The 27910-nt window shown below is 40.5% G+C and overlaps 3 protein-coding genes across 4 annotated transcripts in view; 1 reads left to right on the top strand and 2 right to left on the bottom strand.

The window, feature by feature from the left end:
* The first annotated feature begins 5990 nt into the window (after positions 1 to 5990).
* Positions 5991 to 22399, top strand: LOC125723181 (AP-1 complex-associated regulatory protein-like). 2 transcript variants are annotated; one of them, XM_048999594.1, is made up of 10 exons: positions 5991 to 6341; positions 7162 to 7210; positions 7442 to 7468; positions 7569 to 7594; positions 9302 to 9398; positions 10006 to 10104; positions 11027 to 11076; positions 11549 to 11622; positions 18219 to 18341; positions 19101 to 22399. In XM_048999594.1, the coding sequence occupies exons 1-10, from the start codon at positions 6271 to 6273 to the stop codon at positions 19367 to 19369; spliced, it is 885 nt and encodes a 294-aa protein (XP_048855551.1). In that variant the 5' UTR covers positions 5991 to 6270; the 3' UTR covers positions 19370 to 22399. The 2 variants fall into 2 exon arrangements, with proteins under 2 accessions (XP_048855551.1, XP_048855553.1); XM_048999596.1 differs by having other exon boundaries at positions 6324 to 6341; positions 7385 to 7468; positions 7569 to 9398.
* A 1215-nt stretch (positions 22400 to 23614) lies between these two features.
* LOC125723191 (uncharacterized protein FAM241A-like) overlaps positions 23615 to 27910 on the bottom strand; it is a 229966-nt gene continuing 225670 nt past the window's right edge. The window contains exon 3 of the mRNA XM_048999615.1: positions 23615 to 25028. The gene's annotated coding sequence lies outside the window, so the exon portion shown is untranslated. The remainder of the gene's footprint in view (positions 25029 to 27910) is intronic.
* On the bottom strand, positions 24535 to 27262 carry LOC125723190 (uncharacterized protein FAM241A-like). The gene is made up of 2 exons (XM_048999612.1): positions 27025 to 27262; positions 24535 to 25320 (listed from the first exon to the last, which is right to left on the bottom strand). The coding sequence occupies exons 1-2, from the start codon at positions 27142 to 27144 to the stop codon at positions 25072 to 25074; spliced, it is 369 nt and encodes a 122-aa protein (XP_048855569.1). The 5' UTR covers positions 27145 to 27262; the 3' UTR covers positions 24535 to 25071.

The raw sequence follows: 27910 nt of genomic DNA, 5'->3' as shown, positions 1-27910 counted from the left end.
TGTCCTGTGCTGATAGGTATCTCTGATTTCCTAATTATGTGTGTGCGTCCTGTGATGGACTGGCATCCCCATGTGAGGTATAACCCACCCTTGTGTCCTGTGCTGATAGGTATCTCTGATTTCCTAATTATGTGTGTGCGTCCTGTGATGGACTGGCATCCCCATGTGAGGTATAACCCAGCCTTGTGTCCTGTGCTGATAGGTATCTCTGATTTCCTAATTATGTGTGTGCATCCTGTGATGGACTGGCATCCCCATGTGAGGTATAACCCAGCCTTGTGTCCTGTGCTGATAGGTATCTCTGATTTCCTAATTATGTGTGTGCGTCCTGTGATGGACTGGCATCCCCATGTGAGGTATAACCCAGCCTTGTGTCCTGTGCTGTCATGGATAAGCTCCAAGCCCCCCTAGAACCTCACCAAAGCTATTGCTTAGAATATGGATAGGTTTTGTAGAATCTTTGAAATGTTTCTTACAAATATTATTCTGCAAATATTTAGTCGAAGGCATTGAATACATTACACGAGCGGGCTTGGGAAGGCCTTGCATGGTATTGCAATGGAGGAGCCGGAGAAGGAGGCTGGGGAGAGGGAGGCCTGGGAATCCCAATTTGGACTGCTGCCCCCATAGCGGCAGGTAATGGATGGATGGATGGACACAGATAGCCTTTCTTCATGCTGCTCATCTCCACTGCATGGACTGCGGAACAAATGTTTGGAACTTGTGCAATGGCTGAGCCATACCCAAATACACACATGACACTTATGCAACAGTATATTCGCTACCCACAGAAAACTATTTACAGAGTTGCTATGAAATGACTGTAGTATACATTTACATTCAGGATAAGGAATAAGGTAACGTCCATCTCGTTATCTTTTCCTACTTATCACATGGTCAGAGTCCTTAGTGATTTTTTCCCCAGGAGCTCCTGAACCCAGAATGTGGTATCACTGTGCTTATAGACACAACCCCCAGCGGGGATGGTAGTACCAGAAGAACTGCTGAAGTTTATATTCAGTCTGTCAGGATAAGCATCAGCTTTACTTTGGATTCTTCAGCATCCTTCTCTTGCTGCAGCCCTCTGACTCCCAGTACAACCTGATCACTTGTCTTGACATGGGGTAAGACTCCAAATCCAACCCAGTCCCTATCTTTCAGGACCCTCTGCTTTAATTATTTTCTGACTTTCTTGACTGGGCCTCTTCCTTAATCTCCCAGGCAATGTTCCTTCATAAAGTTCCTACAGAGAACATCCCTGGCCTGTCAATCTTCTGAGCATTTCTGTAGGATGTTCATGTAAACACCTTGTACTACTTGCATTGTTAAACAGCCATAATGCTCATATGTTTCCTGATCTGAACAGCCAGATAACTGTATGTTAGCTTAATTAAGCAAAAAAGAAAAAACTACATTTATTCAATTCCTCTACTTGGACACAAAAGAAGCAAACGTGCAGAGATTTATGTCATGACAGCATTTATCACACCTTGGTAAAAACATCCCTATGCTACACATATTCATTCAGTGACTTATGAGCTGCTTAATGTCACAGTAACAAGAAACGAACCTACTCTCTTATTTTCAATTAAATGTCAACGCATAAGAAAACTGCATTAAAACAGGAGTGCAGACATTAAATGAAGTACAAGAAACTGTTTAGAAATGGTAAAACATTCCTCAGCACACCAGAAAGCAAACGAAAAAACCTGCTGTATGTGATGCAGTAAAAATCTTGGCAAGACTGTGTTTATTTTCCATGGTAACTGATAATTTAACCAAAAAGATAAGGTTACTGTTTCCACACAAAGCAAAAAATATTAGCCCGACATATGGAATGCATGCTCGTAAAAAGATAAATTCTGTACAGTTAGGAAAAAAAAGTTAACATGTTAACATTTGCACTTTCAGTTGGTGCCACCATGCATTTAACCATCATGCAGCTAATTTATACCTCATTAGCAGTGTAACAGTTTAAATCCACTGTTATTTCTTGTCATAGCACAGGAAATGCATTTGAAATAAGCACGCATGTGCACTGTCACTACAAGCAATTGCTGTACGTATCGCTTTATACGGTGAATGTTTGAATACCAGTTATATGCATCTACGGTTATAACTTCATTTTATTCTTTGGAAATATTGCAACTAAAGTGTGGTGATTACCAATGGTACTCATTTTGATTGCATTGTCAATGGCTTTTTAAACAATTACATTTTATCATTTTTCTTTTTCAAAAAGAAAACACCAATCTGTAATACAATTGCTTAAGAAGACCAAAAATGACTTCATCTGGCTGTGGTCAAATAGTATGTCTGACAAGACTGACAGGAGGATCTTCAGCCCGTTTTTCTGTCAGTTTTTGCGGGATTCTGCAAAGTGTATTCCTGTGAAGATGAGAGCCAACTGCACATGTAGTTTTAAATTTTGCTTGTAAATCATTAAATATTTATTCGTTCACTGACGCATCCATCCATCTTCTGTAACCAATTGTCCTATGTAGGGCAACAGAGTGGTCTGGAGTCTTTGGGTGTAATGCAGGGAGCAACCCAGGATGAGGCGCCAACCAATCACGGGGAACACTGACACCTATGGAACCCTGTGAACTTCATTGTATTGTACAATACAATACAGAACAAAAGTTCTACAATTGTATTGTATTTTCGTTAAATGGAACCCTGCCAGAGACTCAAGCCCTGGTCCCAGAGGAAGGCACAGGACAAGAAGAAACTATTGGAATACATCACGATTAATAAACAGAGGAAACTAGGGAATGTAAATCAAACACTGGGAGTTATGATTCTAGGAAAAATAATTTAAAAAAAAAGCAGAACCAAAATTAAGAAGGGGACAAGCAGGGCACACCAGAACAAGGACAATCACAGGCACGAGGAAAACAGAAAATCAATTAATAGCAAAAACAGGTGAGGCTGGCCTCTGAACAAACCAAAGATGTTCAGTCTCTGAGGTCACACATGCAACCCATTCAGCACTGGTGGTCCAGGTCATTCAGATCAGGTTGGGGAGCATGCACTGATGCAGGGTGTCACCGCACCCACCACACAGCAAAACTCCATGGGATCCCAGTCCCACCCTCCGGAAATGGTCATCCATCTGCTGCAGCCAGGTGTTACGTTGGCGTCCCCTCGGCCTGGTCCAGTTGCTCAGGTCCCCAGCAAGTTTATTATGCAACCTTAATAGCCTACACATATTTACTGCATGATATCATGTAATGCTTATGTCATTGTATTCTTTTTTTATTATCATTATTATCATTATTATTAGTATTTTGGGTTTCCCTGCTGAGACTGCTGCCCCCGCGACCCGACCTCGGATAAACAGAAGATAATGGATGATGGATAGATGGATGGATGGATTATTACTTATTTGTTTGTCTATTTATTTATTTCCTTATCTCTCTTCTGTCCTATCTTTCCTTCCCAAGGATTTGACATCACCACCCCCCTGCTGTATGTTGGTGGAAGTCTTCAAAAAAATAAATAAACAAATAAATAAATAGAGCGATTTACATTTTAAAAGAGCCTTCATTTCTGTTTCAGTTTTTCTCAATTGTTTTCTTAAATGACAATTAACATTTGTAAAGCAACAAGTCTAATCCCCATCACTTTTGCACAGCATTTCTCATTGCTTTATACAAATTTCCAAAAGGTTTAGTATATACAGTATATGCAAATCCATCCAGCCATCCATTTTCCAAACCGCTTATCCTATTGGGTCGCGGGGGGTCCGGAGCCTATCCTGGAAGCAATGGGCACGAGGCTGGGAACAACCCAGGATGGGGGGCCAGCCCATCGCAGGGCACACTCACACACCATTCACTCTCACATGCATTCCTATGGGCAATTTAGCAAGTCCAATTAGCCTCAGCATGTTTTTGGACTGTGGGGGGAAACCGGAGTACCCGGAGGAAACCCCACGACGACATGGGGAGAACATGCAAACTCCACACACATGTGGCCCAGGCGGGGATTCGACCCTGGGTCCCAGAGGTGTGAGGTAACAGTGCTAACCACTGCACCACCATGCCGCCCCCTAGTATATGCAAATGGTTTTGTATAATTGTCATCATTTGGTACTATTTTCAGTTGCTTTTAGTCTAATTGTTCAAAACAAATTATGTAGCACGAGAGTCAAAATGCTTAGATACTTAGGAACTTACAGGCTTTTGCAGCTAAACCTTAATGTTGTGCTATATGCATGAACTGTTTTGAGAATGTTAAATATGTTTCACGAAATGGGCCAAATCAATCGAGAAAAACTATAACATTCTCAAGGCGATAAGAGCATTGCTCAGAACAGTTCAAGTGTATAGCACAACATTGTGGTTTAGCAACAAAAGCCTGAAACTTGTCCAAAACGATTAGAGTTTTTCTGGACTGCTTTGGAGTATTTCTCAAATGACAATTAACATCTGCAAAATGACAAGCATCATCCCTACCCCATTGTGTCACTTATGGCCAACAGAACATGATTTCTCATTGCTTCACACAAATTTCCAAATATTTTTGTACGTATATGCAAATAGTTTTGTACAATTGTTATCATTTGTTTGGTCAAAATACATTATGTAGATTCCTATTGTAATAATTTCATACCCAAAACTATATATGCATGTGATTATGTATCTTGTAAGGCACCACATGCAAAACAGCTTTCAAACTGATTTAAAAATATATTCCATAAACTACAATGATGTACGCGTGTAATGTTTGATAAAGTTGTTACTTGCTTGTAGTACGAGGATTAGTTGAATAATGAGCTTCAGTTACAAAGGGGAGTATCTTAATCTGCCAGTGATGCTGGGCACTGAATTTGCTCCGAAAGTGCAATTCATAAACTGTTATCTGTGAAATGCATTTATGCAGCAGGAGTACAACAGAGCTATACCTGGTGAACGTGCAGGAAACTGCGCAGCAATCATTGACCAGGGGCGACTGCCTGCTGGTGGAAGAGGACGGAGAAGAGAAAGGGGGATGTGTGGTGGTATGGTGTGGGCACAATGGCAGAACAGGGGAAGAGGCAGAAGAAGGCAACCAACCTGTCCTCAATAACGCAATGGCAGAATCAAGTACTTTGTATAGCCTGTAACTTGGCCAATACAATTAACTCATGTCCCAGAAGCAAATAATTCCGCCAATGAATGAGTCAGTGCTACCAAGGTGAAAAGTTCAATCAGCATCGTTTTAACCACGAGAGTCAAAATGCTTAGATATATTGTCCATATGTCAGTGTAAGTATGCTATTGAGCTCCACAATTCTGAACGATAGTCCATTCCCACTTCCTCACTGTCACTGACTTATCATTTTTCTTATTTTGGGTAAGTTGCAGGTTTTTGTAGCTAAACCACAACGTTGTGCAATATATATGAACTGTTTTGGGAAATGCTCTTCTAGTCACGAGAATATTAGGTAGGTTTCATAAAATGTGCCTATGCCGGATAAACTGGTGCTTGGCTGCCCTCTACTGTTCACTTTTATAAGTTTCCATCGGAACATCGGTCAGCGTCCTTTGTTTAGTTGGAGGGCTAGTGACAGAAGCTTCTGGATATAGAACAGAGGTGCTTTATTTGTTGGGAGTTTTTACATACTCCAACTTGCTTTCATGAAAGACACAGACACGTGTGTATATTCTTTGAGCAGAAGACAGAGTCAATCAGTGTCCAGGGTACAGCGTGATATGATCACAGAAATCCTTCCAGGCACGAGTACAGGTCTGAGCTACCCATCTAAGCCCAAGCAACAGGCTCATATATAATTTCCCCATACTTATCCAGACGAATTCCTCGGTAAATACACAAAATGGTATATTTTTAAGAAACACAATTTTGCATGCATACGACGAATTAAAAAGATTGTCAAGTTAGGGCTATTGAATTTTAACAAGCACGTTGGAAAAAATAGCGAAGGATTTACCGGCAAGTATTTTGAGCCATTTTGCACCCCATAGCTTATGAATCGTCACGTGGGTGTAGCCGGAACAGTGGAACAATGAGTTACCGCTTCAAGAAAGAAACATGGTGGTCAGTAATAAGTGTGAGTGAGTCTCTGATCACGACCCTGTCTTTGTACATGTGAAATTACAGGTGCATTTGTTACGTGTCGCTTTCATGGCTGCATCTAAGAAGTGACAGGTTTATGGATCTGAGTGGTTGACTGATGTGGTGGCAGCGCAGCTCCCACCTTGGCTTCTGATGACAACCTGCGAGTGAGCTGCCTTACTACCCATCGGCAGTTTTTAACACGATGCCATGGGAAACTGCTGGACTGAATGCTGTGGCATTTTTAGAAGAGAGGCCAGTAGAATCCATCGAGGAGGAGGGTAAGTAAACTAGTACGGTTTTACCAGTGTGGGGGGTTGGGATAAGTATACGGAGGATACTATTACAGTGCTACACTGAGTTAGACCTGTGTTGGATATATCAGATAAAAAAAGACTCTACCGTGTGAACAACATTTCGCCAAACTATTTGATTAAATAGTCGATTTTATCCGAGGAAACAAACTGACTTTTTAAATAAATTGTCATTCATAACACTGCAGTATGTTGCAGCGTATTATGCAATACTTAATTAACACGGGAAACGTCGCTGTAATATATGCATTGCATTGTGTGTGTGTGTATATATATAACATCCGTTTACTCCGTTTTTCCAAGCTATTCGATTTCCTATGTAGATGGTGAATAAATAATGACACGGAATTGCGCTCCTATTATGAACCACGTTCTTTGCTATATAAATATTTTTTATACATAAAGAGATTGTGCCACTTGATTGGCACTGTGGCATCATCTAATGACGTCTCCTTCTGGGTCGTATTGACAGTTCCTTTTAAAAGGCCAGATGCTGGGGTTTCAGTTACGCCCTTGAAATCCCATCCCAACCCAGGCCAATGACGCCCTGTGCCTTAATATTCCAGTCAAATACTTCGGACCAGTACACTGAATTCTCCTATTACTTACACTACGCTTCATTTTCAGGCAAGTCAATGCATATATTATGAATGATGGTAGTACAAGAATGAAAGAAGAGATGACCACATATGTTTCCAGTCAATTAAAAGTATTATTTGACCTCCACTAGGAAAATGTAAATGGACCAGTTGGCTGTAAAGTGCTTTTCCTCTTCCTGATCACACAGGTCGAAGTACTTCAGAAGTAGCACCACTGGGGAACATTACACTATAGAGGTATCACCCTTAAATACTGAGGTTCTCTTAGAATCCCTGAATGGAGGTTTTAATTTAGTATTTGTTTTTGTATTTAATGAATACAAGTTCTGTGGTATGTATGTATTATTTGAAATACTTTGTTAATGGGTTTCCTACATATTATATTAATGCTTCTAACATTTATACTTTCAGTGAATCATTTTTGGCAGATGTGTTGTATGTAGCTGTTTTTTGTCCCTCTCTCTCTAGTTTGAAAATCTTGTGGAGAGTGATGAGGTGAGTGGGTGCAATTCTTATGGCGTTCGAACAGTCTGCCAGAAATATGTTGTTCAGTCTTCTCTGAATTATTTCTATTTTGTGTTTTCTCCTTGTTCAGGCAGAAAGTCCAAGAGGTGCCCAGAGGTGTGTATTGTGGTTGACGGGTCTGGGTGGTTTTATTTGAAGAGCTAAATCCGAGCTCCACTGTGTCAGCAGGGTCCATTTAGAATGACGAGTGCAGAAATTGATAGAACCGTTGCTTATTTTAAAAAAAAATTGTACATTTTGTAGGAAAATAATGTTTTCATGGTTGAACATTTTTATTATCATTTTAGTGATGCGTACTAGTGAAAGTAGCTCAAGTCTAGTTTAAAATATGTGATTCTTGGTTGTAATATGGTTCTGGTATATTATTGAAACCTCCTGAAGAATATTAAAATCAATAATCAAAACAGTAAAAACTAAGAATCATGCTGTGTTCATATTTAAGCATGACCTGTATGATATTTCAGGGAGGCTGGACAATGCAAGAGAACCCAACAAAAAAGACTCGAAGTCACTTAATCGCAATTACAGATGCAGCTATGAAAATGAGTCATATTAGGTTGCATGGCAATTCGCAATATGTGCCTGTTAATGACTTCTGACAATCGGCACCTCCTAAATGTTTGTATTTCAAATAGCATGAGGCAAGTAACAGTTACACAGGAGACAGATGGTGCAGGAATTGCTGGTTTATTGGTCATAAAACCTGCAAAAACAGGAACAGGGGTCATGTGTTATAGCTGACTGGCTGGGAGACACTGACACTTATCGGGACAGAACAAAAGTACGACCTGGAAAATTATCACAGAACTGAATCCACATCTCTGTGAGCCAGTCTCACCAACAAAGGTGTGAACTTCACCTGCCTGGGCGGGGTTTGCATTTAAAAACCACTTCATCCACGGCCAGTACCACAAAAGCACAAAGCCTACTGTAAACCTGAGCCCCTGAGCAAGAGGGAATAATAAATGATGAGTCATCTTTCATCCTTTTACGATTTTGCAGGGTCTGGATGGGTTTATGTATGAAGAAAGCCAGAGGATTATCTCAGATCACAATGAAGCAGAGTGGCTGTTTGTCTCTTGTGGGAGTCATTAGGTCCATCGACTACTTAGCATGGCCGTAAAATGGCCAAGGAATGTGAGGCTATTTTGCAAAACCAGGGGCACTCAATGGTACAAACACCGTTGCCCTATGATATTCTGGCATTTCAGTATGATAATCATCAATGGCACTTACACAACTATATACAGTTCAGCACCTCTGTGACAACTGAACCTGCTCTGAAAGCAAAAGCTGAGCCATATATAAGTGCAAAGGGCGTTTCCGTTATTTTGTTTCCCCATGTAAATTAGCCAGAAAGCATTGTTGTTGTGGAGGAAAAATGTTATACACTTCCAATAGAAGTTCTTTAAATTATATTTGAATGATTCTTTAAAGGAAATTAACAAAAGTAAAACTTGCTAAATAGTTTTTCTAGTTAGTAGTGCATTTTTATGACTGTCTAGACTGTCTAATCCCTATTTCAGCTCCTATGTGTTGAGCTTAGTTTTTATTATTTTTTAATATGTTGGTTTTATGAGGGTCCGTGTCCAAGATTAGAGTAACATATTATCCACTTCACCGTTCATTGAGTTAAGTCCATTTTCTGACAGTTTCTGTTCTTTGCTGGAAGTGGCTTGAAGGCTTTGAGTCACCCACTAGCTCGGTTAAATAACGAAAATGTACAGGCAGGTGCTGATGGGTCCGGGTCACTTGTTGAAGATGCTTTACAGGTGATTTGTTTTTGATGTTCTCGGGCCACAGGCCAATCAATGAGGATGAGATCACCTACCTGAGAGAGAACCGCTATGCTGCTATCACTGACAAGCAGCTGCTGATTGACGGAAAGCTCCAAGCCGAGGTGTGTGCTTCAGCTGTCATTTGCAAACATATGAACATATATGTTCATAGACAAACATACAGAGTATTCAGATCCTCGCAACAGCATTCAGACTTTCGCTCAACATTTCGCTCAACAAGAAATTCACATACAGTTTACTCTAAATTTCAAAAAGAACTTATCATGAAACTTTAATGAAGAGTTATGTATGTTGTGATTTGAGGCAGTGGAGGCCTAATGGTTAGGAAGTATACTTGTGATTGAAAGGTTGTTGGTTTGAATCCCCGATCACCAAGGTACCACTGAGGTGCCGTGAGTAAGGTACCGCCCCCAGACATTGCTCTTTGGGCACTAAATAATAACCGGCCACTGTTACCTCTCATATTGGTTAAATGCAGATTTCATTGTTGTACTTTCATTCATTTCACAAAATGGCACAGAGTACTTTCAGAGTTATTTCATTTATGTTGGATAAATCCATCTTTAATCTGTTTTGTCATTTAACTTTAATTTTGATTTAATTTAAAATGTTGTCCTTCAGTTCTCAGTTTTTCATATTTTGCCCCCACCGCCCCACCAGAGCCGGTTTTAGATGCCTAACACATCTCCTGTTATCGCCTCTGCCCAGTTAGCGGCTCGGGAGGAGCAGTTAAAGGTAGAAGAGGAGGCTGAGTATGCAGCCCAGCGCCAGGCTGCCAGGGTGGCCCAAAAGCGCAAGTGTGCTCAGGTGAGGGGGCTCCGGGCAGGCTGTGCCCCTACCCCAGCAGGCTGTGTTATTCAGCCCCTCTCCTGAAAGGCTGTGTGGCCCTGCTTTTCGGCTCTGTCCCTCAGCAAACCACCTGACGTACTCCCCTGTCATGTGACACTATCTGCTACTTTTAAACTATGCTCACAGTGTAACGCTTCCCTGCTTGGCTGTTCTATCCTGCAATCTGTGTCCCGGGCCTGAATCCCCACTCTTTCCTCTAGACTTCCTCCCTTGTTCAGATATTCCTTGTAAGGCAGGATACATCCCCTGAATAGAGTTGGTCCAGCGGGGTTCTCTGCTGGTACAGTTCCTTGTTTCTTGGTATAATAACACAGTATTCCCAGCATGCTGCTGAGAGACTTTCTCATAATTCCTGTAAAGGAATGAGCGTTGTGGTTAGTGTTTCAGAAGTGTGGGCATCTAACTTAATCCATTTGCTGATTGAGCTTGCAGAGTAACTGACAGTTCCTTCATTACGTGCCATTGGGTACATCGGCCTGCTGCAGAATAATTCCATCATCCTTAATCCATTCTGATTTCTGTTTTCCTCATTGTTTCCTTTCATATCCTCAGTCTTTTAAGTTCTAGGTCACTCAACCATCCTAATCCAAATGAGTTTTCTACTCGCGTCTAAGACACGCAGTGTTTTAATTACATAATCTACATGCATAGTATATTAATCCAGGAACATGCTAAATCGTTAATAGGTTCATATTATACACAAATCGCAAATGAACAATAAACGTTTTTCAATAAATTAATCTGCAGGTAAGCGCCAAATTGGAATCTCCGCATTCATAACTTGTGACTTTGTGATGGCAAAAGGCAGCAGAAGATCCTTGACAAAAATTTTGATGAATGATCAAAATGTTTGCTAAGATTCTATTATCTTTATTACCAGTTGGTGAGAGACAAAGCTGACACTGAACGCCATGGAGAGCATCAGAAAACGTGAGTAGCCCGTGGGTGGGCCGGACTATGCTGTCACAGCCAATCAAAATATTTAGGTCAATGAGCAAAAAGGAAGAGATGTTATTGTATCATATCGCCTTGTATTCAAAGTTTGAGGTCTTAGGAACCTGCTGAACTGAACTGGAAAAGTACAGACAGGAGCTACAAATTGCTTGAAACTGAAGAGTGTGCTAAAATAAGCCAAAGGTCTTAGTTATCCAGTTGAAATAGCTCTGAAATAATTCTTGAATGTCCTCCACACAAAGTATTTATAAACAGACAGTTATATTCTTAGTTGAGTAAGAAGCCCTAATGTAGCATGTTCCCAGCTATGCTCTCTGTGAGAGAGTCACTCCCAATCAATGTTTCCCTTGTGTACATATATGTTTTCATTCACTGTAATATTTTCTAATTATAAGTTTTTGACTATGGAGGATATTTTATTTCCCTTCTTGCTCTTTTGATTCCTCAGGACGGCTGGTATAAGTGATGGGGAGACGTGCCAGAGGAACACGAAGGCTCCATTGGAGCAGTTTCGGAGCAGCAGTGAGTACTACTGTGGGGTTGGGGTGGAGTAAGGGATACCATAGCATTTGGGGGAGGGGGGGCTGTGGACAACTTAAACCATAGGAAGATGTCAGCTGTGTGGTATACTGTTTCAGAATTATTTTCAAATATCAGCCTCTCTGTTACAGACTAAGGGGTATATCCTCCTATGAAGTATGTAAGGCAGAAAAGTGCTTAAAAAGTTATGGGCGTTTCGTCATTGGCGAGACACGCCCTCCCCACTTAACCCGAAAAAGAAGGTGCAGCCTTTACGTTCTTTTGATTTGCAAAAAGCAAAACTTGGAACATGGACTCTCATTTACATTGTGAACCTCACTGAAATCCACAGAAACCCTGTTATTCTGAAAATGAAACCATGGCGGTGGTCTATGAGAATCCATCGACAAAAACAAAAAGTTAAAATGAAGTACAGTGTTTGATTTTTGTGCAGAGCAATTGTCATGTCAGTCAGGTATATCAGTATTGTCATTTATAGCTCTTATTTAAGCCTTTGGAGTCGGCGGTCCCCCGCTCGCTGAACCTAACAGAAATGAAACATAAACCGATTAAAAAACCTCCATGAGTTTTTGTCATAGAAACATCTAAAAAACATCCCAGAAACCTTCAGTTGTGTACTTCTCGTGTCTGAGTCTCCAAGTACCGCTGCTTGCCTGCGCATTTGCAAATAGCGCTGTTCATATGATGATGATACGATAATCCCGTGGTTGCTACTGGGTCAAGAAAACGCTTGAAAACTCCCATAAATGATCACATGTCTGGGTTTTGTTTACACTAATTGAGGAGCTACAACCTTTTATTTTGTGACGTGAGAGAGTTTACACTGAGGAAATGTGGTAAAAATACATCGTTTCATTCCTTAACTGCAAATTTGGATAAGCATTAACTTTGTAAATTACAACTGTCACTTGTCTAATTTTGATTGTTCCTGTAAAAACTTTATACATCCTTTATATAAATCTTTATAAATACGTACAAACTAATGGTAACTAGGTTGTTCTTTTAGCGTTTTTAACTACCTTCATGAGATTTTTTTCCTAGTAAACTACAAAGTAATTGTTTTATTTAACTTAAGTTTGTCAAAATACATATCGTAAATTACCTTAAAATAGTATACATTGTATTTGCTAGAAATAAGATTTTACTTGGAACATTAACTTCTGCAGTAAGAACACTTGTATAATATACATAAATGATGTTACGGGGGTATATTTACCAAAAGTATAGTTGCTAATTACGGCTGTGGCCAAAAGTTTTGAGAATGACACAAATGTTATTTTTCACAAAGTCTGCTACCTTAGTTTTTATGATGATAATTTGCATTTACTTCAGAATGTAAAGAAGAGTGATCAGATTAATTGCAATTAATTGCAAAGTCCCTCTTTGCTATGAAAATGAACTTAATCCCAAGAAACTCATTTCCACTGCATTTCAGCCCTGCCACAAAAGGACCTGCTGACATCCCATCCATCCATCCATTTTCCAAACCGCTTATCCTACTGGGTCGCGGGGGGTCTGGAGCCTATCCCGGAAGCAATGGGCACGAGGCAGGGAACAACCCAGGATGGGGGGCCAGCCCATCGCAGGGCACACTCACACACCGTTCACTAACACATGCACACCTATGGGCAATTTAGCAACTCCAATTAGCCTCAGCATGTTTTTGGACTATGGGGGGAAACTGGAGTACCCGGAGGAAACCCCACGACGACATGGGGAGAACATGCAAACTCCACACGCATGTGACCCAGGCAGAGACTCGAACCCGGGACACAGAGGTGTGAGGCGACAGTGCTAACCACTGCACCAGCATGCTGCCCCACCTGCTGACATAATTTCAGTGAATCTCTCGTTAACACAGGTGAGAGTGTTTGAGGAGGTCAAGGCTGAAGATCACTCTGTCATGCTGATTGAATTAGAATAGCAGACTGGATGCTTTAAAAGGAGGGTGGTGCTTGAAATCATTGTTCCACCTCTGTTAACCATGGTTACTGACAAGGAAACACATGCAGTCATCATTGCTTTGCACAAAAAGGGCTTCACAGGCAAGGATATTGCTGCTAGTAAGATTTCACCTAAATCAACCATTTATTGGCTCACCAAGAAATTCATGGAGAGGTTCAATTGTTGTGAAAGAGGCTTCAGGGCGGCCAAAAAAGTCGAGCAAGCGCCATCACCATCTCCTAAAGTTGAAAGCTGCGGGATCGGGGAACCATCAGTGCAGAGCTCGCTCAGGAATGGCAGCATTCAGGTGTGAGTGCATCTGCATGCACAGTGAGGCAAAGATTTTGGAGGATGGCCTGGTGTCAAGATGAGCAGCAAAGAAGCCACTTCTCTACAAGAAAAACATCAGGGACAGACTGATATTCTGCAAAAGGTACAGGGATTGCGCTGCTGAGGACTGGGGTAAAGTCATTTTCTCTGATGAATCCGCTTTCCGATTGTTTGGGGCATCCGGAAGAAAGATTGTCCAGAGGAGAAAAGTGAGCGCTACCATCAGTCCTGTGTCGTGCCAACAGTAAAGCATCCTGAGACCATTAATGTGTGGGGTCACTTCTCAGCCAAGGGAGTGGGGTCACTCACAATTTTGCCTAAGAACACAGCCATGAATAGAGAATGGTACCAAAACATCATCTGAGAGCAACTTCTCCCAACCATCCAAGAGCAGTTTGGTAACAAACAAAGCCTTTTCCAACATGATGGAGCTCCGTGCCATAAGGCAGAAGTGATAACTAAGTGAATGGGGAACAAAACATCGACATTTTGCGTCCATGGCCAGGAAACTCCCCAGACCTCAACTTGAACTTGTGGTCAATCCTCAAGAGGAAGGTGGGCAAACAACAACCCATAAATTCTGAAAACCTCCAAGCATTGATTATGCAAGAAAAGCCTGCCATCAGTCAGGATTTGGCCCAGAAGTTGATTGACAGCATGTCAAGGCGAATTGCAGAGGTCTTGAAAAAGGGCCAACACTGCAAATATTTACTATTTACATAAACGTAATTTGTCAGTAAAAGCCTTTGGCACTTATGAAATGCTTGTAATTATACTTCAGTATATCACAGAAACATCTGACAAAAACTGAAGCATCAAACTTATAATACTTGTGTCATTCTTAAAACTTTTGGCTACAACTGTATGTTAGCGGCTTACACATTTAGAACCATGCAAGTGAATCGGAGTTGCTAATGGAAGCTTTTGTGAAATGTGCCCCAGTTCAGCAGTAAAATACGAGTATATTTTGTGGAATATTCCCTTGTGGCGTTTAGCAAAGCGGAGCATGGCGGCGGCAACAACCAAACTAAAAAAAGACTGTTTCTGAAAGAAGCAGCAGTTTTATTGTTTCCCGCAAAGGGACCACACACTCCCATCATATATAATGGATAAACACCACGTCTGACGCTGGGCTCTAAAGTACAGACATGATAACTACTTACAGAGACCACAGAAACATCCGAGTAACTGGCACAGTTCGGGGCACACACAGGTATACACACTTACATCAACGGAAGACACAGCCCAAGTATTTACAACCCAAAATACAAACGGGTATATATGTGGCAAGCAAGCATGCTGGAATATGCTAATAGGCTTGTATTATTCCAGTATAATGTGATTGCACTTTTTATTCATCAGCGTTTAATCCGTTGCATGTTATAAACTGTAAAAAGGTTACAATTGTTTCTTTTTAAAATTTACTCTTCCTTTCCAAAGTGAAGGGCGTGGGGGGCAGAGACAATGACATTCCTGACTGATGGACCATTGGCAGTATGCAAACTATTACAGGTGTGGTGACACCTATCTCATCAACGTTCATTGTGTACGTCACTGATTTTGGAAAAAAAAAATAGTGTCACTCCAAAGTTCTAACACCCAAGTAATCAAAGCACATGAAATTTCTGAATGACGCATTCATCTATGTTACCCAACCTTTATAGGCCTCTCATTCATTTTAGTCATACTACTAATCTGCTTACCAAATTGTGGGTGTAAATGTTCATATATACCGAATAGCCGCCGTCTGGACAAATGTTTGTACCCATTATCTGAAGACCTGGTGATTATTGCGCACGTACCATACAATCATGTAGAATAGTTACGCTATACTGACATGCACATTTAATCATTCACTGGGCTTTAGACAAGATGCTGACTGTTTTAAGATGTGCATTATGGAAGTGAATCATTTCCCCAGTTCCACGGCCAAGCAGCTGCGACATCTTTTAAAAGATGAGATACTGTGGATAAACCAGGCAAAAAGACTATGGTGGTGTGGCAGTACTTTCAGCAGTTTAAAGTCTGACAGGTTTTTTAGGTATATATAGTTTTCATTTTTATTTCATTTAACGATTATTTAAAAATTAGTTTCCGTTTTCTTTTCAGCTTTAGCTTCCTATACCAGCACTGCTCTCAACAAGCACAACACACACACACACACACACACACACGCTGGCACCATCAAGCAGTGTAGAATAAGCCCAGATTCTAGCCTAAACATTTTCTGAAATACTTATTCGGTGGAGATTCTAAGGTAGCAAGCAGACGACTTTATGGCTTTAATGATGAGCATATCTAGCAGCTGTAAGGACAAGTGATATTAAAAAGCATGGTATACTAATGGTAATTTAATAACCACGAATAAATGAAATTTAAGGTAGTTTTGCCTTTTTTGGTAGTCCACCCTCTAGAATAGTACCTGTGCATTCCCTCGCTCGTGCACAGTGCTAATGCCGCTGTAGTACGCTATCGAAACTTCGTACAGTGTACGAACCACTTTTTCTGTTTTGTAATAATTTGAGTTACATAATTACGTAGTGATATTGAAGGAAAGTGATATTAAAGGTGGGGGGGGGTGGCATGGTGGTGCAGTGGTTAGCACTGTTGATTCACACCTAGGGGACCCAGGTTCAAGTCTCCACCTGGGCCGTGTGTGTGTGTGTGTGTGTGTGTGTGTGTGTGTGTGTGCGGCGTTTGCATGTTCTCCCCATGTCATTGTGGGGTTTCCTCCAGGTACTTCAGTTTCAAAGACATGCTGAGGTTAATTGGAGTTACTAAATTGCCCATGTGTGAGTGTGTGGTGTTCTTGACAAAGAATCCAAAGCTCTGGCTGTGATGTGTCTGCCACCTGGATGGCTAGTTAACTCTCAAAGTGTTTACTTCTACAGCTGCAGCCCTGACATTCTCACTTACCTTACTTCAGGGTGTATCCATTTTATGTTTACACAAGAAATTAGAAGCATTGCAACAGTTCCAGCACTAATAGTCTACTTCATTTGATGGTAATCCAAAAAAACATGCAAGGCAATTATTTAAGTTTTGACTACATTTTTATTTTATTTTCATAAGCAGTGAGTGTTTACATTTTGACGGAAAGTCTGTTTGGATTTCTGCCGTTTGTTTACATTTGTCTTTAAAATTTAAGGTCAGTTTTATTAGATGACTATATTGTGCACGTTCTTGAAGAGTTATACGGTTAAGTTATTGTTACACTAAAGCATTAAGCAGACATATTATGGATAGATAATGAATAATAATTGCTGCTACCTGCAAGCTGCAATCACTGATTAAACATTGTTCAGAATTATTTTCTATATTGTCATAAATACCATTATCACAAATTTCCTTGAAATATCATGATATTGCTATATTGCCCACCCCAACCTTGCATAGCAGAGCTACTTGACACAACAGCTCGGTCTTCTCTGAGACTTTAAGTTGACTCTTCTTGGTCATACTTCAAGTTCTGCACCACTAAGATTACATCACAGGTGGCAAATTACATGTCTCTGAAAGTCTGAACTTCCAGATAACAGGGTCTGTTTCTGCTGTGACCATAAGCAGATGCACATGATGTGTCAATACTGCACAAAGTGTGATAGAGAAAACAAGTACAATCCAAAATCATATTACTCATTGATATTGTCTTGCTAGTTTGGGGACACAGTTTGCTTAATACTAAACAGAAAACACTTTGTGAATAGAAAAAAGACAGGCATGAATCACAAAAAAAATAATTGTGTATCTTATACTTAAGCCGAAAACTCATCTGGATCAGTATGCTAGAGTGATCTATTAACAGAATCAACAGCAAACTCGATAGGAACTGAAATCTCTTATTAAGAATATAGTAAATTAATAGCAATTATCTGATTTCAAAAAGGTACCATCAGATTAATAAATATGTCAGTTTTTGTGGATCACAAAGACTCAGAACCTGTGAAAATTATATCACTATATGGTAAAGAATTAATCGCATATGACTTCTTGATTTTGGCTAATAGATGTACCCTTTTCATCAACAAAGGATGAAAAATTGTACTACAACCGCTAAAGAAAATTTTTAAACGTAACTAAGGTACTGAAGTGACATATCTCTGCAGGGGGGGCTTTGTTTTTGTTTTTTCCGCTGGATATTTTGGCAGGTGTCTGTGTGTAGCAGTTACGGTAAACCATGCTGAATACTTTCAAGGCTTGGTTGTTTGATGTGGGTCTGGAGAACCAGCATTCAGCGTAATGGGGTAATTGGAGCTTGTGTTTCTATGGTAACACCCCTCTTTCCTTGCCATCTGTGATGCCAGGGGTTTCCTCTGAGACGAACGCTGTCACACCCAACACAGAGAGCAGCTATGACTTCACTACTAGGACACGCTCCACCAACGATGACGGCACCTCTTTGGACCTGGAGTGGGAAGATGAGGAGGGTGAGGGACTAGACTTTGGCCCAAATGGCCTTCTATTTTAGTTTGGAAATTGTGGTCAGGGGAACATTGCGACTGAGAGACAAAATCTGATTGATAAAATCTCACTCTTCAAAGTGTCATGGATCCCTTTATCTAAATATTCCAGAAATGAAGACACATTCACTGAGTTAGGTCTTAGTTTTGGTGAGAGGCCACATTTTTCCAGTGTCATATCGCAGAACCAATGAGAATCAGCCGGGTAACTAGCAGACTCTTGTAAGCAAATCTTTCATTGGTTGGTCTTGGCAGTCAGTTTATTTCTTTCCCGGATAATTTGTGCGTTTACATCAGTGGCTAGACAGAAGTGCTTAGCTTCATTTGTGGTAAGTGCACATTTTCCAGGCCTAGGCACCCTTTCAGATTCCATTAGCTATTATTTTTAACATCAGTGAATAGTAAATATTTATATGTTGCATACATTATTCTACACATTCTATGTAGAACTACTCGAGTACTATACTTAGGCGGAAAATTACTTCACATATTTCGCAACTATTTGATTAAACTGAGAGCACTGATTGGCAAAAGTCTGTAAACACGTAACTTTCTAGGGGTTTAGACACCTCCTTTAGTTATAACTGATACATTCTGTCCAGTTCAATTAATTAAGAAATTGCTCTTATAATTTAAAAGGAGCATTGGATTGCATGCAGCCAATGTGGAATGCTGATTATATGGGGGGCAGAGGCTAATGTCGCATTTCCTGCATCGATGGTGCAGGAATGACGCGAGGGCTGGCGGTGTGCGAGCGCTCCCGCACTGAGGAGGACATCCTGCGGGCGGCACTGCTGCCAGGGAGGGGCAAGGCAGCCAGCGGCCCGGCTTCTGCCTCGGAGGACTCCAACACGCTGGAGTGGGAGAATGACTTCGTGCGGACACATGCTGAGGACACGGGCGACTCGGAAAGTAATGGCTTCTCCACTATGCTGCTGGAGACCCCCCCAGGGAACCCCGACAATACCTCAGTTTCAGACAGTCAGGACAGATAGTCTTGGCTTGGACAGGATGGGGAAAAAGTCTGGAATTGATTCATAAATCTGCAGTTCAGGTTCATTGACACATCTGCTGACAGTAGCCGTTTGGTGATGTGATTGTACCCAGTTTGGAGATGTTTTTGGGTGATTTAATAGGTAGCCCTGCTAGATGTTACAACATGAAACACCAGCCCACAACATCAAATGGATTTTATTGTTCAGAGTTTGCATTTTCATCACTCATTAGGAATGATGTTTGTTCATTGTTTGTTCTTATTCTCACTGGCCGTCCTTTCAGTATTTTATTTAATTCAGCCTATTTTTTGCCAGCGGACGGCGAACAGAATCTGCTGTTACGGTTTTCATATGACCCATGTTTCCCATGCAGGTGTTTTTGAGTCAAGTGCAATTTGTAGCTCAGTTGGAGTTGCCAGACTGTATTCACCTTAAAATCCACACAAGGAGACCCTGAGGGGCCCATTACTGTGAACATACAAGAAGCGATGGACAAGTCAGCTGTGCACCTATAATTGGGACACAGTTTCATTTTATTCAAAGCTGGAGCCACAACTAAATTCTCAACCCTGTACCATCCCTCTTCCAGCTTTCCTCCATGAACTCAGAGAGGGTGGTAAGAGAAGCATCAACACTTTTGTACACTAGCAATTTTCTACTTTTCATTTGAATTCAGGGATGTGCACACATTTTTTAATCTCCTGCAATTCTCTCCTCTTATTTGCCATCGCCGTCACTGGAAACATCTGCAAATATCTATTTTGTCGTGTGCTGCAGGGGTCTGTTTTGAAGTACAGTTAACAAAAGTTTGATCTATTTTTATTATTTATTTAATTTATTCTTATTCAGTGAAGAGGGAGGGCAAGTTGATTGGACCTTTGGTTTCTTGTGGTTGCCTGCTCATTTTGTTGGCTTTCAGTCGTGAAATATAAGGAAGTAACCTTGTGTTTTTATTTCTGAGCCATGGTATATGAGAAATGTCCTCATCTGTACATAGTATGAGTGGCTTGCATTGAAACCTTGAAGTATGCTTATAGTAAAGAGCTTCAGCTGCTGCTTGATATCAGTCTTGATCACCAGCAATAAGCTGAAACGGATTCTTTTTGCTCTGCTTTGTAGCAACATCAGCACAAGTGATCTTTAAAAAAAACTAAACAAAAACAAAGGCTTAGAAAGTCCTTTGTCTACATTCCAAGAAGGCAATGTCACATGGTCACTTATCACTTTCCATTTTCAGTAACTGCTAATTAGATTAAGGTGATCGACACCCTAAACTTATCCAAGGCAACAGCAAGGTACAACCATAGATGGCAAAGGAAAGCTTGGAATTGTCAGTTCAGCTGAACTGCATGTCTCTGGGGGCGGAGCCAGAATGAATCAGCTGAGATCTTGCTGTGACTCCCGATGGGTGTCGTCGGGACTCCATATATTGAGCATGCACTAGGAGTCCTTACCCTCTGGCCGAACTGGTACTGCTGAAGGTCAGGCACAGTCCTGTCGGACTGGCTGATGTTTGTAAATATTCTTGTGTGCACTAAAATGAACAATACTCAGTTTGACAAAATTTCCTCAAAAATGTACCTTTTTGAGTTGAATGTGCTAGTGTGTTTTATAAGCAACTGAGCCTTGATATGTTTACTTTAGGACACTGGATTAAAAAAAATAGTCCAGTGTTCAGTTTGTATGTGTTTTGTCTATGGCTACAATCCAAAGTTGCTGTCCATTAAGTCATATTATGCATTTATGTCATTCCAAAGTGGTACTTGGTATATGTACGGACAGGGGAGACTGATAAGGGTGTAAAGTCCTTAAGACGTGAGGTGAGCTTTAGCACAACTTTTGGTTCATAAGACTTTTTGGTTAGTTTTTATGGAGAGCAAACTCTGGCTTAAATTGGCGATTTGAAATTAGGATTTTATTTGTAGTTCTGAATTGAATGGATGTATAATTCTAATGTCTTAAGTCTTTATATACTTATATTTATGACAGAATGTCACGAAACACCCTTAACTCAAGGCCAATGTTTTGGTAAAATCCTGGTTGTTCATTGGTGTGTAAAAGTAGGCGTGGCCATGGAGTGCCAATCAAAGCACAGGCCAAGGGTATTAGTCCCGCTATATTTGTTAAATGTGCATAGCATGTTCTAGTATTATTTATGAACCTGTGCATAAGCCTGTATTATGAGGTACTGTGAAGCAGGGTAAGATAATATGTATCTTCTGTATGCTTAAGTATCTTCTATCCAAAAGCAGAACATGCATAGTGTTTGTTGATCTGCCCACAATTGACCTCTGACTTGCAAAGGACAGCTTATGATATCATTTGATCAACTCAAATGCCTTAAAAACTGCCGTTGCCTGGTCAAGCAAGGAGATGACCGCAGGCTGCCAGGTTCTATGGGATCATTATGAATTTCACGTTTGACTACAGATGCTGATATTGTGCCGAACACTGCATGTCAGACAATACTCAGCAGGGGCTCTTTCCTGTTTAAGGAAGTGGACCTGTTGACAAGTTCTGAAAACCCAGAAAGGTCATCACCATCACTTGTTTCGGCAAAGTTGTTTTTACTTTAGTCAAGAAGTGATCTGCACATTTAGTGATGTTGTTCCTCCTGCAAATCAGAGGTTAAGTAATAAGGGCTTACATCTGCTTGCTTGGGATAAGGGTGTCGGAGAGTGAACTGCATTTGAGCCAGAGTTTTGCCTTTTGTGTACAACGCTATGCAGGTCAAGATACATGTACTTGAACACTTTGGAAACGTTTGCTCTTGTGCAATTGATGGATATTGTTTTTATTTAATAATGTTGTGAAGCTCTGCGTTGAATTTTACTGCAAATAAAATGAAAAATGATCCTTTAAGATGCATCTTAATGACTTAATCTCATTAATTTTCAGCTAGGTTTTGCCTTATATTGACCTCATATTCCCCTGTGACAAGACCTTGAGAATTTTTTAAAATGCCACTTTGATATATAAAATACCATATTTTAATATTTTTAATGAGTCCAACCACAAGAATATTCTAAATGCGTACTTCATTGTTTTAAAATGTGAATAAATATGAACTTAGATGACTATTTTTCATTTGAATCTTTTATTCACATTTTTTCCAGAAAAATAAATAAATGAATTACTTTTCTCTACCCTGTCAGAAGTCACATGGCATCAGTCAACCAAGCCTGGCTTCTCCGTCTGCTAGTTCTTCGGCTTTATTGATGATTCTAGTTTTCTGTGAGGAGTTTTCCTGCCTTCCTTTACCTGTGAGCCAGGTGTGAAACCTCTGACCAATCAGAATCAATAATTATTAAACTAACTACCTGGGAGAACTGAAAACAAGGCCTGGATTTGTAATTGACGGTGAGATTTGAAGAGCCCTATTGTATGCCAATGTGAAATGACTCCATTTGTGTAATTATATTGAAATGGTTCATAAAATTCTTAATTAGCTAAACTTCAGTTATATGTGAGGCATTTAAAACTGCTGGACCCAGCCTCAAGTTTAACTATGCTGTAGCTGAAGCTATTCACATTGAATGAATAAACATTACATTTATATAGCGCTTTACAGATCCAATGGGGAGCCACTTCCATCACCACCGTGTAACTGGATAATTCAATGGCAATCATTCTGTACCAGTATGCTCACCATATGTTAGCCAAGGTGGTGAAGGGGCAGGTGAGAATTCACTAATTAGATATAGGGGATGATTAGGAGGCCGCTGTTATGCATCACATACTTCCTCAGCAAATATGAAAACAATCCGTTTACTTTAGGTCAGTCCATTCCAGCTAAGAATGTGCTTAGAGTAAATTAAAAGTATGAAAGAAGACAATATCTGGTGCCCAATATCTTCATATATCCTAAATAATTGTTTTCTTGCATAATTGACGGTCATAATGCAATATCTCTACACAAATTCTATCGCGATATGAGTCTGTTGGTGTAATTTACCTGTCATATGCTCTATAACTATCAGTAAAACAATTTCGTCATCATAATCAGAAAAAACACCTGTCATATTTTACTGTCTTCTAGGTATGAATTTTAGAATATTGTGGTAAATGCTGATATTGTAAAAATCTCTGAAAAAAACTGGTATCATTTTTAGGGCATGTTTCCCAGCCCTAGTCAAACACATTCCCTGGTAAAATCTGGATCCCTAGTAGGTAGTCAGACAAAAAAAGTGCATAATGAAATGTGCTGTTGGTGTTTTCTAGTGTTACGCCCCACAACAAAAAGCATATATTATATGATTTATTTATTAAAATTAGATTTCAGTTTGTAGTCCATTCAATTTATCACCATTTTTCATGTTCCGAATCTGCTTAAGAACAATTCTAATAGAATCTTTAGCCAAAATGGAACATTAAAGTAAAAAAAATTATAACTCGAATTAAAAAGAGCTAATTATCCACCGAGCCTGAGTCTGGACTGCATGCAAATCCATCTCCAGGCGCACGCACACACACACACACACGCACACACACACACACACGCACACACACCAATTTACAGACACCAATTCATCAAAGTGCATGCTTTTGGATTGTGGAAAGAAACTGGAGGAAACTCATGCAGACACAGGGATAACATGCAAACTCCATACAAGGAGGTGGAGACATTTTACCCTGGAGGTATGAGGCTACAGTGTTAAGCCACCATGTTCCCCTCAGAGGACTAAACATTCAACTACCTTCTAGTCACTTTTCCAGTACAGGGTCCTGAGTAAGAAACTTAAATTCCACAATCTTTTTGAGGCACCATGCGCATTTACAGACACAGAAGGCTGCAAAAGTGAGATATGATGTTAAAAAGGCAAGCGTGAGTTTGAACATCTCCAAAGAGGAGATGAGTAGATATCGTAAAACTTACAGCCAAAAGGTACAACTCAGATGAGTCAAAACGTCCTTGCATTCATAACCATGGGCTGTGACACTTCTGAAATAAAATCACAGTGATGTAAAACAAATCCGTACAAGCAAGCACACTGGCCCATTAGCTCACCTAGATCTGGGACATATGAAGATTCATCCATTGAGGCAGCAGAAGTGCGTTTTCAGTTAAGCCTTCCCTTCAGCTATGAAACCACTAAATAGGTTTCACTTTCATGCCAGTGTTGCACCAAAGTTCTCAAGAAGAATCACAAAGAGCCCACAACAAGTCAACTCTATGGCATTTAAAGATTAAAGAGAAATTAAAGTGTGATGCATATAGTAAACAACGCCTGGTAAGGATTACCACAGTAAAGTGCCCAGGTTAACCCGAGTCTAAACTTGCAGACATGTAAATTGTATCTGGGTTGAAGATCTGTTGCATGCTGAAAAACAGTGAAGTCATAGTTCTTAGCAGACTGTGTAAGAGTCATTCAATCAGGTCTCTAATACTGACAAGAAGTGCTGAAGTGTCTAAGGTTTCATTTACCCAGCAGAGTACTTCCTACACTGTGGTTTCACCATCAGTCATTTCTGTAATTTTTCAATATTACGAAAATACATATGTTCAAAAAAATACATTTTTAAAAGCTTTGAATGACTACAAAAAGAAAACAAAAATCACTGCTACCAAACGCCGTGCATAAATGTGTCGTATAAAACTCCATGCAAGGCACTTTTGATGTGTCCACTGGTCTGCTGAAGGCCAGGTAGTGTGAAGAACCTGCGGCTGATGGAAGGAGCACTGCCCACCAACCAACGAGGCATCACTTCTGGATGTAGATGATGACGATGCACAGAGCTCCAACCAGGCCCAGAGCCTGGATGCCGAGGAACCACAGCATCACCCAGAAGAGGACCACCACCACGGGCTCCACGATCTTGTCCCCGAAGTACAGCTGGCAGAAGCCCACCCCCCGCAGGCACTTGTTCACCTGTCCGAACAGCGTCCCGAGCCGCTCGCAGTCATCCAGCGGTGTGAGCTGACGCGTCTCCCGGCTCCATCTCACGTCTGCCTGGGTCGGAACATTTTGTTTTGTTTCACGCTGCATTCATAAGGGCTCATTTTGTACACTGGAGCCTGTGCATAGAGTGTACTGCCAGTCCCTGAGGGTATAGACACGCTCACATGCACGCACAGACACACACGCATACATGCACGCACAGGCTCACACATACACATACTGCAGAATTAATTTTTCACTGTCAAATGTTACACAAGGCTTTCTTTAGGCACTTGATGCTCTCTGACCCCCAATTTGCTTTAAAGTGTCTACCAAACCAATTTAAACACACTACAGTGTATTTTGGCAAAAGAGTTCAAATGCTGACTTTGATCCTGGAAATCTGGCTTTAATCCTTAACATTGCAGGAAAGTGACACAGTCACATTGTAACTGTTAAATAACCAGACTCTTAAACTGAACGGTAAAGTCCCAAGTAAGGTCCTGCTCACGTACCTAGTGGGGAAGTACTGAACCTAGATTACCAGGGAAAGTTTTGCAGCTCAGAACAGTCTTTTCTGTATCATCAGAAATAAAATCACCTGCTTCTTTTGAGATTACTGAATTCGGACCCGTCTCTCCTAATCCCCCGACCCCAAAGAGAAATAAGGAACAAAAGAATTTATCAATCTAAAAGAAATTATCCTGTGAGATATGATGTTAGCAAAATAACAATAAAAGCAGGAGTTTTTTTAACACAGAGTTGAGACTTGAATTTGATTACTAAGATACATACTTGATATTGTGCAGGATCATTAAAAAGCTAATCAGTCAAGTTGTCTTTTAGATCTTACACTATTTTCTCAAGAGCTGATTATCGGAGACAAATAAAAATCAGTGCAGTGAAGAGAAAAAGTATTTTAAGATCTTAAAAAGGGATCAGGCCGAGACGCCAGGAAGGTTATTTTTCAGGAGCAGAATTTAAGTACAAGAAAATTGTCAATATCTCATATTTACATTGAACTGAGCTCAGTTATGTCTAGGAGAAACAGGCTGGATAAAGGCAAGACCTTATTTTGAATTATTCCTTTCCTTTGGGTTGAACAGTGGGAAGAAACGCCTAATTAATATGTTGTATAAATGGATAAATTTATGAATAGCGATCTCTTGAGCTGCAACCTCTACGGTACTAATTTGCTAATTGAAACACTGGTGAATACACAGTATATAAATGCAACAGCAGGGCACAGCCTGTGTTCCTGTATTCAAATAAACACATAGAAGAACAGCGGTTTATTTGTGATTCTGCTTTAAGTCACACTTGCAAAGAAAGTTATCCATGTGTATAATTCCAGTGGTCTTTCGAAATTAATTATAAATATATGACACCGTTTTAGTTCATTGATGTGTAATTAACTGATTACATCGAAGGTAAGTATCCGACAAGAAATAGGCCGATCTATAGAGAAATATTGAAAACGCGAAAAATCTGAGTTGCAAGAATCAATCAGAGGGGGGCCAGAGCAGTTGGCTACCTCGATCACTGGTGCCTCCCCAGCTCAGTACACCCTCTTTAAAAATGCCCCTTTAGCTCGTTTATAAAGCGCCTGGCGCCCACATATGCGATCCCAGATGTTCCAGCACTCCTCCGTAATTCAGCCAAGCACCACGTACTGCTTGCGCCTAGTGAAACACTCTGGTTCATGATCTTAAAATGATATCATAATGTAACAAATCAATGCTTATATTAGCAGATCAGCACGTTCAGACAGCATACCTGCTCAGATTGATCCGAAGAGTTTGTCACCGCGTAATGCGACGACTGCACGTTCAGCCCGCTCCCCCGTTTAAGATGCGACGCTCGCCGCTCTTTCACCGCTAGGCTGACAGCTGACATGCTTTTCAGATCGCCGTCTTATGCATGTTTTTCATTCAAGGTTAAAGTGCTGGTTTTTATCAGTTGCGTAGACAGCATGACTTCCTGCCTCGCACACGCGCAACGTCATTATTTCTGTTGCAATGCCTGCCGGAGCGTCATAGGGGGCGGAACGGAAATTCAGATTGTCACAGCAGAAGCATAAAAGCTGAACAGCCTACCTCGTCGGAGGGTAATGCGTGGAAAAATGCAGCATAATATTTTTATAATAAAAATGACAAAATAATATAATAAATAATAGAATATATATATTTTCTTAAAGTGAAAGATTATAAAACAACTTGATGGTTGTAAAACTTTAAATTACATTTCTGTAGTATGAGATATTAAGTGACAAGGGAAATATAAGATTTTTGTAGAATCATTTTGCGACTTTGTAAACGTGCAAGGTTAGCAATATTTAAGTTTTACAGTTATTAAACATGACGCCACAGTGGGTAGCACTGATCTCTCAGCATCTATTGCTCATCCCATCTTCGTTCTCCCATCACTTAAAAGACGAGAGCACTAATTTCTTCCCAGACAGATCATGTAAAGTTCGTAATGACATGACAAACGCATTTTACCCTGCCTGGACATCAGGCATGGGGGCAGTTTTCCTACAGTAGAATGCGTGGGAGAGACATGCAAACCAAACCATACCATACATTACAGCTTAATATATAAGTGCCTTCTAAAAGATACCATGCAAGCAACTAAATAAATACACACCTGAAATATGTAACCT

Source organism: Brienomyrus brachyistius, unplaced genomic scaffold (assembly GCF_023856365.1).
Source record: "Brienomyrus brachyistius isolate T26 unplaced genomic scaffold, BBRACH_0.4 scaffold46, whole genome shotgun sequence".
In the NCBI taxonomy this organism is placed as follows: Eukaryota; Metazoa; Chordata; class Actinopteri; order Osteoglossiformes; family Mormyridae; genus Brienomyrus; species Brienomyrus brachyistius.
Note: the sequence above shows the minus strand (reverse complement) of the source record. Positions and strands in the feature narration are given on the sequence as shown.

Excerpts from the sequence above, each read along its gene's own strand:
- LOC125723181 (XM_048999594.1), top strand. The coding sequence starts at position 6,271 with ATGGGAAACTGCTGGACTGAATGCTGTGGCATTTTTAGAAGAGAGGCC. Across the intron at positions 6,342-7,161 it reads AGAATCCATCGAGGAGGAGG|GTCGAAGTACTTCAGAAGTA; the intron begins GTAAGTAAACTA and ends CTGATCACACAG. Across the intron at positions 11,623-18,218 it reads GGAGCAGTTTCGGAGCAGCA|GGGTTTCCTCTGAGACGAAC; the intron begins GTGAGTACTACT and ends CTGTGATGCCAG.
- LOC125723190 (XM_048999612.1), bottom strand. The coding sequence starts at position 27,144 with ATGTCAGCTGTCAGCCTAGCGGTGAAAGAGCGGCGAGCGTCGCATCTT. Across the intron at positions 25,321-27,024 it reads CTTCGGATCAATCTGAGCAG|GCAGACGTGAGATGGAGCCG; the intron begins GTATGCTGTCTG and ends GTTCCGACCCAG.